The following is a 13,879-nucleotide window of genomic DNA, read 5'->3' on the forward strand; positions in this document are numbered from 1 at the left end:
ATTGAGTCTGAGAGGTGAAGTCATCTGCCGAGGGCTCCATCCCTTGCATTGTGATAGACAGAGTCTCAACTGAGACAGACACACCGACCGGTACGGGGACTTTTTTGTTCTAGCGGCGAATAGAAGAGCATAATGTAACGGGTTCAAGCGAGTTTTTTTCTTGTTTTATCACGGGACAGGGTCTGAGTCGACAACATGTATGTCTTGGGTCTTGTCTTGTCTCGTACAGTCCGCAGGGGTATCAAATGTGCATTTCCGCGATTTTTTAAGTATTTCTTGCCACAACAGAATTAATAACACTAATAAGATATTATATATTTAGTATATCTATAGAGATAATACTAGACTAATCTACAAGCAGATCAGTCAAGATTAGCTATAAAAATCCTTAGTCAGAAGTACCGATTTTACATTTGATCCCCCTGGGGGCTGTACAATGGCCCAAACGAGAGGCAAGCTGAGATGCAGCCAATAGGCACAGAGCAGACGAGCTGCATTAGCACACCAGATCCAAGAGTGCAACGCCAAGGTACAGTAAGCTGATTGACAAATAACAAGCATGGATCTATTTGCAATACTTCTCACAACTCATCCTTCGCATCTAGTTCATGCTGCAATTGCATCGCCATCCCAACAGCTGCAAAAGCACCCATATGCATCGCCTGCAAAGCACTCCTCATGGCCGTCGCAGCATCACCAAATGCAAAACAGCCTTGCACGCTAGTCTCGTTCATGGGCGCATCAACTTTAATCTCACCCGTTGCCGTCTTCTCCAGTCCCATCTGTTCCGCAAACGGTGCTGTTTGGGCGACATTAGGATGGCTTACCACGAAGCCTTCCGTCTTGGAGGACCCGTCCTCGAAAGTTATTTTCACAGCGGGACCGCCGTTGACGAGGGCGAAGGATGTGATCTTTCGGGTGTCGTAGTGGACTTTGCTGCTGTGCACTTTTGTCTTTATGGTTGAGGGGAGAGAGGTGTCGGCGTTGGTGTAGATTGTTACCGACTGGGAGAGGCGTTTGGCCATGGGAGTTACGTGCGCGAGCATGTCGGCGCTGGAGAGCATGCCGCCTGCAAAGACTCCAACGCTCTCTGCTCCTCGCTCCTCAAAGCCATGGCAGTAAAGACAGTGAAAACTACAAAGTCAGCAAGGTTCGTCCCCCTCGATGCGTGTACTTACATTCCCTTTCCCCAGCACTCAGCATATCCCTCAGGCTGCTCCTCCACAAGGTCCTTCACACCAGTGCCTAAACCGAGTTTCTTTCCCTGATAGACATTGCCATCTTGATCAACTGCTTCAAACACACCAGCGTCCGTTTTGCGAACGGTTGTGATGGTCGTGGACTTGAACTTAATGCTTTCATACCGCTTTTCAAGATCTTCACGGGCTTTGTTGCGGAAAACAGAGGGCTCAACATGATCGAAGCCGAGGACGTTGTGCATGTGTTCTGTAGGCGCGTTGCGATATACGCCTGAGTCGAGGATGAGCGCTGTGTAGACTTGGCGAGCGAGGGCGGATGCCATGGCGAGACCGCCTGGACCGCCGCCGATGATGAGGACGTCGTAGAGCTTGGACGACATTGTGATTATACGAGAAGTGAGAGAGGTAAGTTGTGTTTGTCATAGGATATGATCTGGTTGCTCTTTGGTTTATATAAAATTCACGGAGAGATCTTGAATATGTCCGGTCGGAGACTTTGATGATGGGGCGGAATTATCTAGAGATTGGACAAAAAGGTGCCGCTGACTTGTGGCACGAAACATCTCCATCTGGATTGAGGCTATAGACCTTGATGGTCATTTTCCTCGGCTTAACGTCGTTGGTCGTATCGCCAATGGATGACGCCTCAGAGTCTGAGGGCGAAGAGTTAGTGTCAACGTCAGCTTGGGCACACGTAGCTACGATAAGACACCAGCCATCGATCCCTTCGAAGCTTTTGCTCTTTCAGGACTTATTGATGGCCAATTGGACTAGATCAGGAAGGTTGTTGTTGGTGATGAGCTTGCATGTGTGAGCCGATTTGCCGTGTGTACGGCTGGGCGGCAGGCGTTGAACCAACAACCACAACTCCCATGTTCTTTCTATGATGTTCAACTATATGACCGGGGCTCGGCTGAATAAACGAGGCCTGGCATCCATGCTCAGGGACGAAGTTAGGCAAAGACCAGTAAGGAAACTCATACGGCAAACAACTTCTCAGTCGTGCCTTAAGAATAATACCGTGCCATCAATCATCAGTCACCACACAGAGGCACATGTATCGATCAAAAGCTGAGGAGATAGTACAAGTCCAGGCCAAGCCTGAACCATCAATTGCTCTATATAAATAACAATATCCAAGTCCCGTAGGACCAATCCGAAACAAAAACAGCACTCGCTTCGACTATGCAAGCATGTCGCTACCCGTAAGTAACTCCATCGCGATGCTCAAGCATTTCTGCGAGCACCAGCACCTCACCCCAGTTCAAGAAAACATCCCAAGCAGCGCTAAGTATAATGAGGACCAGTCCGACGATGAGGCTCTCCCATCGCTATCTTGACTCAGAACCACAAAACTGCAGTTTGTGTATTCCGAGTTCGGACCTGCTACGAGTCGTCACCCAGCACCACCCATGTCTCCGAACCAGGCGTAGCTGCACTATCTAGGAATTCCCGCTGAGAGGGTAAATCATCGAGTTCACTGTCCGAAACACAATCATAATCTGAGATCAAATCAGGCGGCTGCGACGTATCCACGTCGAAAGAGGGGTTTGAACCATCGAGTTCGTATATCACCCGCAGAGGAGCAAAACTGCGTGATGATGGTGTGGTAGAAGGAGCTGTGTTGTCGTCGGAGGAGGTGAGAATTTGAGCGAGGGCTTGGGAGCCGCCGAGGTCTGTGAAGGAGAGATCGAGATGGAGCGGCTGGTTGAAGCTGAAGCTCTGAGCGCGCTTTTTGCGGGACTGGGATTGCTTGGCTGGGCGGATGGAGTAGACGGGTTCCTCATGCTTGATGCTGTCAAGGCTGAAGCCAGAGCCCCTAACCTGCTCGTCGTCGTACAGCAGGCCCATGCGATACAGCTCAGCGACTTCATCGTCCTCCGTCATGGGCATCTTTCGGCCAAGGTACACATTCCCCCTCGCAGTCGAAGCATCACGGAATGCCTCCTCCCTCTCAAGCGTAGGCCTCCTCACGAGTCGAAAGCGGTCAACGGGGAGAGAGATCCTGCTGTTCGCTAGATCTCGCCCCTCGACCTCATCGGAAGAACCACCCAGACTGGAGTGGTCATGTTTCCGGGCCATGCGGTTCCGATGGACGTGTGTCCATCGTGGATTCGCGCGCTGCAAGTTCCCCGTCGAGATCTCGTAGTGAAGAATCTTTTCGAGCTGGGGACGGCGCGCGCCTCCGTTTGTGCTGCTATCCTGCTGTCCACAGCGCAGACAGTGCGTTTCTCCGTAGTTTGAAGTCGTGCAGGGAAACCCGGTCTCGCGGCACAGGTTGGCGCCTTTGTGTTGGGACTGACGCTTTGCCGTGGCGCGGACGAAGTGGTTTCGACTTGTGTGGGCGCGTGTCTTTAGTGTGCTGGGAGGATTGATAGGAAAGTGCTTTGCAGCTGGAAGATCTCCAGAGCTGTTGAGCAAGACGTCCATGATGGATGTGCTGGGGGCGTATTATAAGTAGGTTAGATAGGTTAGATGAAACAAGGGTTTGTACAAGTGAAAGATACTATGTTGTGAGTAAAGATGTTATGTTGTCAAGAAAGGCGCAAAGTTGCGTGCTTGAGCGCTAAAGGGCGCGAGATTAGGGAATATGAAAGAGGTATCTGGAAGAGTCGAAGGCTGGAGGGTGTATTAATACGATATCATCTCATCCGGGGCGATATCGTCGTGATTGGCCGCCGGAGGAGTCATATGGACTGCGGATGGCGTACTACCAACCTAGTTAGACTAGACTAGGCTCTTGCACTGTATTACATTACGCCTTTGTCTCATCATGCTTGTCTTTGTTACTGTGAGCAACAACAAGTACAGTGCTGCCTCGGCCTAGTCCTAGTTGTGTGACGTGACTCATTCTGCATTGCATTGCTTGCTTTGATCCGGACGCGTCTTACAAGGCCAAGATAACCGAGGTGGCGCAGCGAATAGGGACAAGAGCTTGGGGGTGCTCATTGTTGGGGAAGCCTTATCGACGAGGCACAGCGAGGCGCATGATGGTTCGGACAGGCAACGTCCGTGTGATGCGGTCCTGATTGGTTGGTTGGTGTAGGACTCATGACGATAAGCAGAGCCAAGAGGGTGTCGTCATGGGCAGAGGTATAGAGACGCTGTGGTTATAGTGCATTGATACCTAGAGCTGCCTAGAAGGAAGTGTATTCTACCAAGGTTCTTTTCTTGCCCGATGACCAAAAATACATGGATGAAGAAACAGGGAATCATGGATGATGTTACTGGGTAGGGGCTCAATGCGGGTGACGACGAGAATGTTTGATCGCCGTGGAGCTGTTTTCGGTTTCTTGCCGTTGCAACTGGGTTAACCAACGATAACGATGAGATAGGGTCACGGTGCAAGATAAGACGGTTTCTGTTGGAGGAGCTTCTTCATGGGGTGATAAGACATTTCCCCAATGAGGATATCCCGATAACACCCGGATGTTACGGCGGCTGGACGGACGAGCCGGGAGGCTGTAAACGTTGTGATACACTGTAACTTTTACTGTATGTCGACATTGCTTTCAAATCTTGTGATTGATTGCTTTTCAGGTCTGGATCAATATTGCATTTTCTCTAACCGCTGTTACCCTTGATCAAGGCACGAACAAGGTGAATGTGCAACGCCCAAAGCAGACACTCACATAACCGTAGGGTAACACTCACCACTCACCACTCATGTTCCTCTTTAGAGCACCCATCATCATTCACTCATCTGACTTGGCATCCATTCCCGCAAGATACTTCCTCACATCAACCATCTCAATCCCCCTCTCCTCATTAACACTCCCACTCTTATCCCATGCGACCCCACGGCCCTGCGCAAACGTATCCCTATACTTGACCATCGTGCTCGGCTCCCTCTCCATCTGCCTCTTCAACTCCTCCAGATCCCACACCTCGCGCTCAAACTCGATCCCAAAGTGCTCATCCAGTAAATCTGCAAGTTCCCCGTAGGATATAGTATCTCCCGCGGTGTACACAACCTGATGTGATATACCCCGTGGATCGAGGATTATATCTGCCGTGACGCGCCCGATGTCAGTCGGTGTCGTGAGTGTGATTCTGTTATCCCAGCTTCCCAATGCTCTGACGGTCTTATTCCCGATATCAACGACCCCAAAATCTGGGAGGAAGAGAAAGCTCATGAACAGTCCAGTCGACACAATCGTCCAATCAACATCCCTCTGCGCTCTCAATTTTTTCCGAACTTGTAACTGCTCATCAAACAGGTCTTGTGAACTTCCCTCTCCGATAATATCATAGTCCATCCCAAACTGCCAGGGAAAGTATCTCTTCACGCCCGCTTTAAGCACGGCGTCTGAGAGCTTGAGCTGCGTTCCAGACGGTAAGCCCATGCCATTACATGACACAACAACATCGTATTTCTCAAAGATGGACGCTAGCTCTTCAACGCTCGCGTTGACGACATCAGCTGCTTCAAAACCAGCGTTGAGGGCACGAATGCGCTGTACTAGTTTCTTCTTCTCAGGGGCGGCAGAGTCAAGCGTTGCTTGACGTAGAAGAACGGAATAGCGTTGACGCTTGGGGTGCGAGGTGAGGGCTTCCAGGACAGAGAGGCCTAGTTCCCCGGCGCCGAGGATGAGGATGTTTTGGGGCGTCATAGGTATTGGTATGGAAGGATCGTTGAGGCGATTGAGGGCTTGCAAGTTCTCGATGGAGAGTTCAAGAGGCGTATCGGGCGTCATATTTAGAGGAAGGAGTAGTACTTTAGGCTATAGTTTAATTCTGCGGTGCATGATGATTACGTCGTGATGCTACATTTCCAAGGGACGAGAATGAGGCTGGATCTGCATCCTGGCGGAGCCTTAACGCGGGGTGAACGAATAGCCTTGGCGTAGGGTGTAAGCAATGCTCTATCTCCATGTGCAAACTCCGAGACCATGAAGTTATTCTAATTCTTCTTTATTGTATTTGTAAGAACAATAGACTCATATCGTCAATAAATGCCAAAATCCTTGTTGGTCCATGATCCACATCACTGATTCGATATCTGGCAGCTGAATAATCGAATTCCATCGACAAGCCATGTTTTCCAAGCCAGGGGCAAACATGACAAATGCGGAATTCTGATGGGGTTTATTTCATTCTCTATGCAAATTCAATACGAAAAAGGCCTGGTTGGCTTTTTATTAAACTTTGAGCTATACGGTAGTAAATGCAGGCACCGATTTACCCAACAAGAACGCCCACGCTTCCCAGAAAAACAATGATGATTTCATGACTCTAGGAAAAATGATAGCAGTCTAGCTAAAGTAGTGAATGAGGGTCTCGAAATGATAGTGATTCAAATGAAATGGCCTTATGACGTGACTGTGAGTTTGTTGGCGAATCCAACACGTTGACCCTTCAGGTCAAAGACGACAAACTGCGCCTTCAGGAGGATGTCGCCCAGAATGGCGAATCCAATACCGTCAGAGCTCTGAATACCACCGTAGCAGACAGTGCTGGTGAGACGGCCGTAGTTGATGTAGTTTCCGGGGACTTTGCCGCGGTAGCTGCCGAAGCCAAAGTAGAAGCTGGGGAGCTTCGCTGAGCAGGGGAACACCCAGACACCGTAGTCTTGATCGACATAAGCACCCTTGACCTTTTTATAGTAGAAGTTGACAAGGTAGCTGGGCAGAAGAAGGAGTGTTGTGCCAGTGTCGACGATGGCTGAGTAGTTGTACTTGTGCCACGGTGCACCCTGAGCGACACGGAAACCCTCAATGTTGAGCTGCCACCAAGGACTGTTCTTCGTGACCTTGGCGAATTGAATGCTTCCGTAATACTCGCCCTGGTCGATGTATCCAAAGTTGTAGTTTCCAGCCTTGCCCTTTTGCAGATTGGCGGTAAAGACTGGAACTGCTAGAGCGTCCTGCACGTTCTGGAAGTAGGTTTTTTGAGGTGTAGGTCGGACAGTGTTCAGGCTTGACATGGCGAGGCCCATGATGCCGTGTGAGAACTTGTCTGCGGCGATACCATCCGAAACTTCAGTAGCCGATTCAACGGCCTGCTTGTTGACATAGGTCTTTCCGACTTGGACCTTGTCGGTGTAGACAATACCACTGGCACCAGTGCCATCGCCGTACTTAATACTCCAAGTCTGACCGCTTAATCGCTTGGAAGTCGTTGACTTGTCTGGCTTGTAGAGAATATGACCAGCTTGGTCAGGTTGATATGTGTCTGTAGAGAACACCCAGCTGCGACAATTAGCAAGAAACCTTCTTAACCAAAGATGACAACTTACAGATCAGATGAGCCAGTATCAAAGTTCAGATATGTCTGTTGAGCTGGAGTACCAATCTTGACAGGAACTACATACTGTGAATCGTAGTACTGAGGTGGTGTTGCCGAAGCGGTACCCTTCATTCCTGGCGAGTGTTAGTCGTGTTCATTAACCCAAGTGACGAGACTAACCGAGCTTGTTGTTGACGAGGGCAGCCTCATTTTCAGCAATCTTCTTAAGCTTCTCGGGTAAAGGCTTATGGTATTTGTTGAAAGCCTGGATCAGGGCAATTTCGGCATGAGGCTGCTTGTAATGCGTGTTGGTAAGTTGATCCAGCTTGACCTTGTCTCCTCCAGCCCTGGGCTTGAGGTGAGCCGAGTCGGGATCATTCTCATGATCAATAGCCCGACCTCGCAGCGTCTTGCCAAGTTCCGCCTCTTCTTGTTCCTCGGGATCAACGTCCCGCTCTTGCAGGCCTTTAACTCCTTCAACCTCGGGATCAACAGCGTTGGGTGAAAAGGGATTCTTAACCTCATAGACATCTCCACGTGCCTTTAAGGGGTCGTTGTCGGGTACATCCCTGGGTTTTATATCCCGATCCTGCAGACCCTTCACACCTTCAACCTCAGGGTCAACAGCATTAGGTGAGAAGGGATTCTTAACCTCGTACACGTCGCCACGTGCCGCGAGGGCTTGGTCTACCTTGGGGTCTATTGCCCTCTTTTGCAGACCCTTTACTCCTTCAACTTCTGGATCAACGGCGTTGGGTGAGAATGGGTTCTTCACCTCGTAGACATCGCCACGGATTTCATGAGGAATACCCGTACTACAGCCGGCGAGGAGGAGAAAAGAAACCGTGCTGAATTTCATCGTGAATGATGGGGTAGGTGAGAGATAGTAGTGATCGTGAGATGAGGATGTGTTAGGAGGACGGGGGGCCGGACCTCATATTTTAGGACAATGGGAGCAGCAAACCATCCCATTGTAAGAGGCGGGCTGAGTGTTCCGGATCGAGGGCAAAGGCCATTTCCCAGGCACTTCGAGATCCATAGCATGGCATTCTGGGCAAGCCTGGAGCTAAGGGAAGCCATTCTGGAGAGCTTAATGTGGAATGTGGCCCGTGAAGAGGGTGGTTCTGAGTGGAATGTATCTGGATCTAGTATGGTACGGTCTGGCATCTGCATTCCGGGGCCTTGGGACTAGACATTTTAGACCCTAGAATGAATGCCACGAGCACGGCAGAGCAGCCATGGCCGAGACATGACCCAAAATGTCCGCTCTTGGTTCTTGGTTCCTGGTTCCTGCGTCTGATTTGTCCGTGTTTGTCGTGAAGGGTCCCCATCTTGACGTTGAAGGCGTGCGCCACAAATGACTGTTGCCAGGGTCTCATGTGTGCGTGTCGACTTTTTTTTCGTGCGATGATCGTCGGACCAGGTGAACAAGTTGGGAAGGGTATGATGAGAGAACCCTTGATGATCAGTGACAGATCACTAGATCTACAACAATGTCCTTGTTTCTGTCTTGGTCGATTTAGGTCATGCCCCGTTCTGTTCCTGCTATTTTCGTACATCTGTCGTAAATGGCGTCTCGGTCATACTATGACAGCAACATCTTGTGGTCCATCTTCGTCCATCATCTTCCAAGATCATAGACCGACAACTCTGGGACGGAAATCTCTTATCCGGGCCGTATCCCAGCCTGTCGGTTCCATGATTTCGTAAATAACCTCATCTTAGTGCCTGCTAGAGATGGTCTTGGCTTGAGCTGTCGGAGAGCGGGAATGCACTGACTCGATATGATGATGCTAGCGGTGGTGTTGAGGTTTGAAACGATGCTCAGGCCATCTCTTGCGATTCTGGGGGAAATGCTCCGACAGTGAAGTGGCAGTCATTGGCCAATGTTCAACAAAGGCTCGGTCCCTTCCGCTTTGAGGCTCTCGGCTTGTCAGTAGAGTACCTAATAAGAGGTCCAATCAGCTCCCTCATTCAAGTTTTTTCATTGAATTACTGTAAACAGATGCGTCGTCACGTTCTAATTTTACACTCAACAGTCATGTCTGTGCTTTTCTGCTTTAGGCCTAATAATGACTGATGCAACGACGATTGCAGTCATTTACTCTCGTAGTCATCGTGCTTCTCTTCACGATATTAGACCTGATGACAAAGGCAGTGGAGGTTGGATGTGAAGTCATCATCGATGGCTCATCTCATGACTCCTCCACTGAAAATTACCCCTCCATGACTCACCAAATACAGTGGCATCTCCACTGACAGTCCCCTCAAAAAAGAAAACATCAGGCAGGAGGAAAATTGAGACTATCCAGACCATCAACATGAGTAAGAATGATTAATCTGCCTGGATAGAAATCGAGAAATATTAGACAAAATTCCATATAAATAATTCAATCACAGTTCTCACTCCGCCAAGAATTATCTTAGAACGTTAGAGTGAACCCTGGTAGACACATCCACTGATAAGATAACGTTTTTTTGAACCCCGCGGTAACAAGGTTGCACAAAAATTCCACAACGCCTTCATCGAATTTGTTTTCGCCAACATAACCGACATATTTTGCAATCTCGCTAAATCCCATTGCAAATTATTCACCATGGATCCCGCGGCAGGACCAGCTGCTCCTCACGAGCCTCCCTACCAATACACAGCAAACCAGGGCTACGAACAGACAGAAGAAATACCCCGCGAACTCCAGACCCGAAAGGACGACGGTGCCCTTCTCGAGCAGGAAGACGATAATGACTTTGACGATATTTTCGAGGAGGATTTCGACGATAATGAGTGGTCCGCTGATGCGGGCGACTTGACAAAATCTTATAACCGTCAGCGCAATGCCGACGGCGCGGCTTCTCGCTCGAATCAGCAGAAACCTACTGCGAATACCTTTGCCAGCGTCGACGATCAAGTATCCGCCCTATCAAAACACGCCGCCAAGCTTCGTCTTGACACTGTCAAGCAAGATGTCGAGAAGGACAAGGACAAGGCCGACCGCGCCACAAGCGAACAAGTCCTCGACCAGCGCACCCGCATGATTCTCCTGCAGATGATCAACCGTGGCTTCGTTAGCGAGGTCCACGGTGCTATCAGCACCGGTAAAGAAGCCAACGTCTACGGCGCCGTCCTCCACGATGATCAAACCGGCGAGGCTACCCAGAGGGCTATCAAGGTCTACAAGACAGCCATCCTCAGCTTCAAGGACAGAGAGCGTTACATCACCGGTGAGCACCGTTTCAAGGGTGGCTTCGACAAGGGAAACAACAGGAAGATGGTTAAGCTCTGGGCGGAGAAAGAATTCCGCAACTTGCGAAGGATCTACACGGCTGGTATTCCCTGCCCGGAGCCCATCAGCCTCAAGCTTCACGTTCTCGTCATGGGCTTCCTCGGCGACCGCAAGGGCTGGGCGTACCCTCGCCTCCGTGACGCCACTCTGATGGGCGACGATGTCGATCAGCAGTGGCATAAGCTTTATGTCCAGCTGCTTGGCATAATGCGCCGAATTTATCAGGTCTGCCGTCTTGTGCACGCCGATCTGAGCGAGTACAACATTCTATACCACAAGGAGAAGCTGTACATCATTGATGTGTCGCAGAGTGTGGAGCCTGATCATCCTCGCTCTCTTGAGTTCCTGCGCATGGATATCAAGAACGTGGGCGACTTTTTTAGACGCAAGGGCGTTGATACGCTTGCTGACCGCGCTATCTTCAACTTCATCACTACCCCTGAGGGTCCTGTAGAAGAGCCAGAAATGGCCAAGGCGATCGAGACTCTGTACGAGACTCGCGCTGATACGAGTGAAGACCAGGCTGCTCAGATCGAGGTTGACAACGAGGTATTCAGAAATCAGTACATTCCTCAGACATTAGAACAAGTCTACGATATTGAGAAGGATGCTCAGAAGGTGACACAAGGTGAAGGTAACGACCTTGTCTACAGTAATCTACTGGCAGACCAGGTCATCGCTCCCAAGAAGGACGGTGAAGACGGCGAAGAGGCACAAGGTTCTACATCCGACTCTGACGACGAAGGCGCATCTCTCTCAGGTGACTCCAACGACGAGGCCAACTTCGAAAAGGGTCCTCCCCGCGGCCGTCGCTTCGAGGACAAGGATGAGAAGAAGGTTTGTATCCCAACACCCATCCTCCTCGAGGGAACTTGACTGACCAATAACTTCTCCAGGCCCATAAACAAGCCGTCAAGGAAGCTAAGCGCGAGAAGCGCAAGGAGAAGATGCCCAAGCACCTAAAGAAGAAGATCGTCGCCACATCATCCCGTCGCAAGAAATAGACATAAACACCATCACTCTTGGCGATTCCTTATTCGCTTTCCTCCCCCTGTTCCGGGCAAGGGACCGTTGTATCGAGACGCAGGGTCAGGCCCCCCCCCCCCCTTTCCCAAAGGAGGAATAACACGAAAAGCTTATATCAAACCCCCCTTCCCTCCCTTAAGCAAACTGCAATCGGATGATGAAGACATTGATTCGTCGCCCGGAGATGTCACCGCCGAGACGGTTTAGCATTCCCCCCTTGGGAGTCTGTGTAACCTCCGGTTCCTTTGGCTCCCGCGGCGATCTGAACGTTCCCTCCCTTTCCGTGGGGTCCGTTTTGAACGATCAAAGAGAGCTCTGACGATTTGTCATTTTTTTTTTTTTTTTTGCCTCCCGCTTCTCTTCCCGTGACGGAACGGTATGGAAACTGATTCTCAGCTCCGGATGAGGCTTGGCTGACCTCGGTTTTTGGGGGGTTTGAAAGAAAAGAGCACACCTGAAAAAAGAGTAACGACTTGAATATTATGTATGAAATGCCCTGATTTTATCGCTCAGTTGTGTTTTATACAACTCAAATAGTAAAAAAAGTCAACGTTGACCCTCCCCGCTTTGACGCCATTACATGATAACGTACAATCTCAATCTGATCATAATATCTCAAATTTCTCCCTTCTGAAAGGTCCATCAGCCGGTAGATAATGCCGTAACAGGAATGGCCATGTTCAAAAGTAGAACTGCTGCTGGGGCTGGCCTGGCGGTGGCTGGGCTAGGAAGTCAAAGTTCAACGAGTCCATTCCCGTGTTCCACGGGTCCGGCGATTCTGTGGCGAGTTAGTTTTTGAGCCTGCCAAGAGAAGTATGGCAGATAGGAAGTGACATACCACCCCAGATAGATTCGTAGAGGTCCATGGGAGCCATGTATTGCGTAGGATCGACATTCATGGCGTTCATGCTGTCAAGATTCAGGTTTCCGTTTGGCATCTGACCGTACGCAAGACTAGGCACACTTTTAGAAACGTTCACATCAAATGGGGGAGAATAGAATACTGACCCTGGAAAGTCTTGGATTGAAGCTCCTCCGTTTTGCATCTCAGCCATAGCAAGCGCTGCGTCCTCCCTGGGGTCCGCGCTCTGGGAAACGTTGCGAAACATTGAATTGCCATTTCCGGGAATCTGGCCTGGGTTTCCAAAGGGGTTAAGGGGCGTCCGGCTCCCGCTGCCGGCGGCAGAGGCGTCGCCCTCTTTCTTGAGATGTGACGGGACAATAGAGCCATGGTCGTAAATGTTCTTGAGCGCCGTGAGGGCGCGGTACAGCGGGCCGGAGAGCTCAATGTCCTTGTCGGTGGTCATGACATGCGGCTCGGGGGAGCTAACGTCCTTGGCAGCTGTGGCAGAGAGGGCAGCGATAAGATCCCCCTGTAACTGCCGAACCTCTGGATCGGTCTTTGTCTCACATAGTATGCCGAGGAGCAGAGCTGATGATAGGCCGTGGTACGTAAAGGCCCAGCTTCGGGTTGGGATCGAAGAGAGCTGGTGCATGGCGAGGAACATCCTGACGGTTTCGGTTAGGTTGTCTTTGCAGCGATCTGCTAGCGTCTTTCGCTGCTCGGGTTCGAATTCGCTGTCTTTTCGGAGTGCTGGACGACATGCGACGGAGATGACAAATGATGTGTGGAGGCGGATTGCATAGTGTTGCAGACGGTCGAGGGCTGTCTTGCAGATTTCTTTGTTTCTTAGTTGTGGTGCGGTGCGGCTTCGGAGGGTCTCTACGGCTTCGCAGTCGTCGATGATTTGGGTGTATGAAGCACTCATCATGTCGTCGGGGTTGAGGCGACGAGAAATGATTTCCATGAGATGGTACATTGTTTCGAGGTATGAGTAGTTGCCGTTTGGTGTCGGCGCCATGACTGGGATCGGACAGCAGGGGAAGTTGGTCATTGGAGATCTAGCATTGTTAGAGGTGAGCCGTCAGCATACAATACCCGATACTCACCTATCAAAGGATAGCGACGTCAAGGTGTCGTGCCATACAACGCTCCACCATAATCTTCTGCGCACCATTTCCCTTGTTTGGGTGTTTGGGGGTGTACAGTCGCGGCTTTCGTTACGCGGTGTTCTGTGTAGTCCAAGCGACTGGGCAAGACGACAGGTCAATCCCATCAACGCCCATGATGCTTCAGCCTTC

General features: G+C 50.4%; 6 protein-coding genes across 6 annotated transcripts; 1 reads left to right on the forward strand and 5 right to left on the reverse strand.

Moving 5' to 3' along the window:
- Positions 1 to 581: 581 nt before the first annotated feature.
- Positions 582 to 1,579, reverse strand: J7337_002130 (uncharacterized protein; the record flags this gene model as incomplete). Its single annotated transcript, XM_044819863.1, has 2 exons — positions 582 to 1,134; positions 1,179 to 1,579. The coding sequence occupies 2 exons, from the start codon at positions 1,577 to 1,579 to the stop codon at positions 582 to 584; spliced, it is 954 nt and encodes a 317-aa protein (XP_044684163.1).
- A 1,006-nt stretch (positions 1,580 to 2,585) lies between these two features.
- J7337_002131 (uncharacterized protein) lies at positions 2,586 to 3,629 on the reverse strand (the record flags this gene model as incomplete). Its single annotated transcript, XM_044819864.1, has 1 exon — positions 2,586 to 3,629. One exon carries the CDS (start codon positions 3,627 to 3,629, stop codon positions 2,586 to 2,588), a length of 1,044 nt encoding a protein of 347 aa, XP_044684164.1.
- Positions 3,630 to 4,894: 1,265 nt separating this feature from the next.
- On the reverse strand, positions 4,895 to 5,896 carry J7337_002132 (uncharacterized protein; the record flags this gene model as incomplete). Its single annotated transcript, XM_044819865.1, has 1 exon — positions 4,895 to 5,896. One exon carries the CDS (start codon positions 5,894 to 5,896, stop codon positions 4,895 to 4,897), a length of 1,002 nt encoding a protein of 333 aa, XP_044684165.1.
- Positions 5,897 to 6,510: 614 nt separating this feature from the next.
- Positions 6,511 to 8,286, reverse strand: J7337_002133 (uncharacterized protein; the record flags this gene model as incomplete). The annotated part of the gene is made up of 3 exons (XM_044819866.1): positions 6,511 to 7,390; positions 7,438 to 7,561; positions 7,608 to 8,286. The coding sequence occupies 3 exons, from the start codon at positions 8,284 to 8,286 to the stop codon at positions 6,511 to 6,513; spliced, it is 1,683 nt and encodes a 560-aa protein (XP_044684166.1).
- A 1,738-nt stretch (positions 8,287 to 10,024) lies between these two features.
- On the forward strand, positions 10,025 to 11,715 carry J7337_002134 (uncharacterized protein; the record flags this gene model as incomplete). Its single annotated transcript, XM_044819867.1, has 2 exons — positions 10,025 to 11,548; positions 11,608 to 11,715. 2 exons carry the CDS (start codon positions 10,025 to 10,027, stop codon positions 11,713 to 11,715), a joined length of 1,632 nt encoding a protein of 543 aa, XP_044684167.1.
- A 702-nt stretch (positions 11,716 to 12,417) lies between these two features.
- J7337_002135 (uncharacterized protein) lies at positions 12,418 to 13,599 on the reverse strand (the record flags this gene model as incomplete). Its single annotated transcript, XM_044819868.1, has 2 exons — positions 12,418 to 12,515; positions 12,576 to 13,599. The coding sequence occupies 2 exons, from the start codon at positions 13,597 to 13,599 to the stop codon at positions 12,418 to 12,420; spliced, it is 1,122 nt and encodes a 373-aa protein (XP_044684168.1).
- Positions 13,600 to 13,879: the final 280 nt, after the last annotated feature.

Source organism: Fusarium musae, chromosome 2 (assembly GCF_019915245.1).
Source record: "Fusarium musae strain F31 chromosome 2, whole genome shotgun sequence".
Lineage (NCBI taxonomy): Eukaryota > Fungi > Ascomycota > Sordariomycetes > Hypocreales > Nectriaceae > Fusarium > Fusarium musae.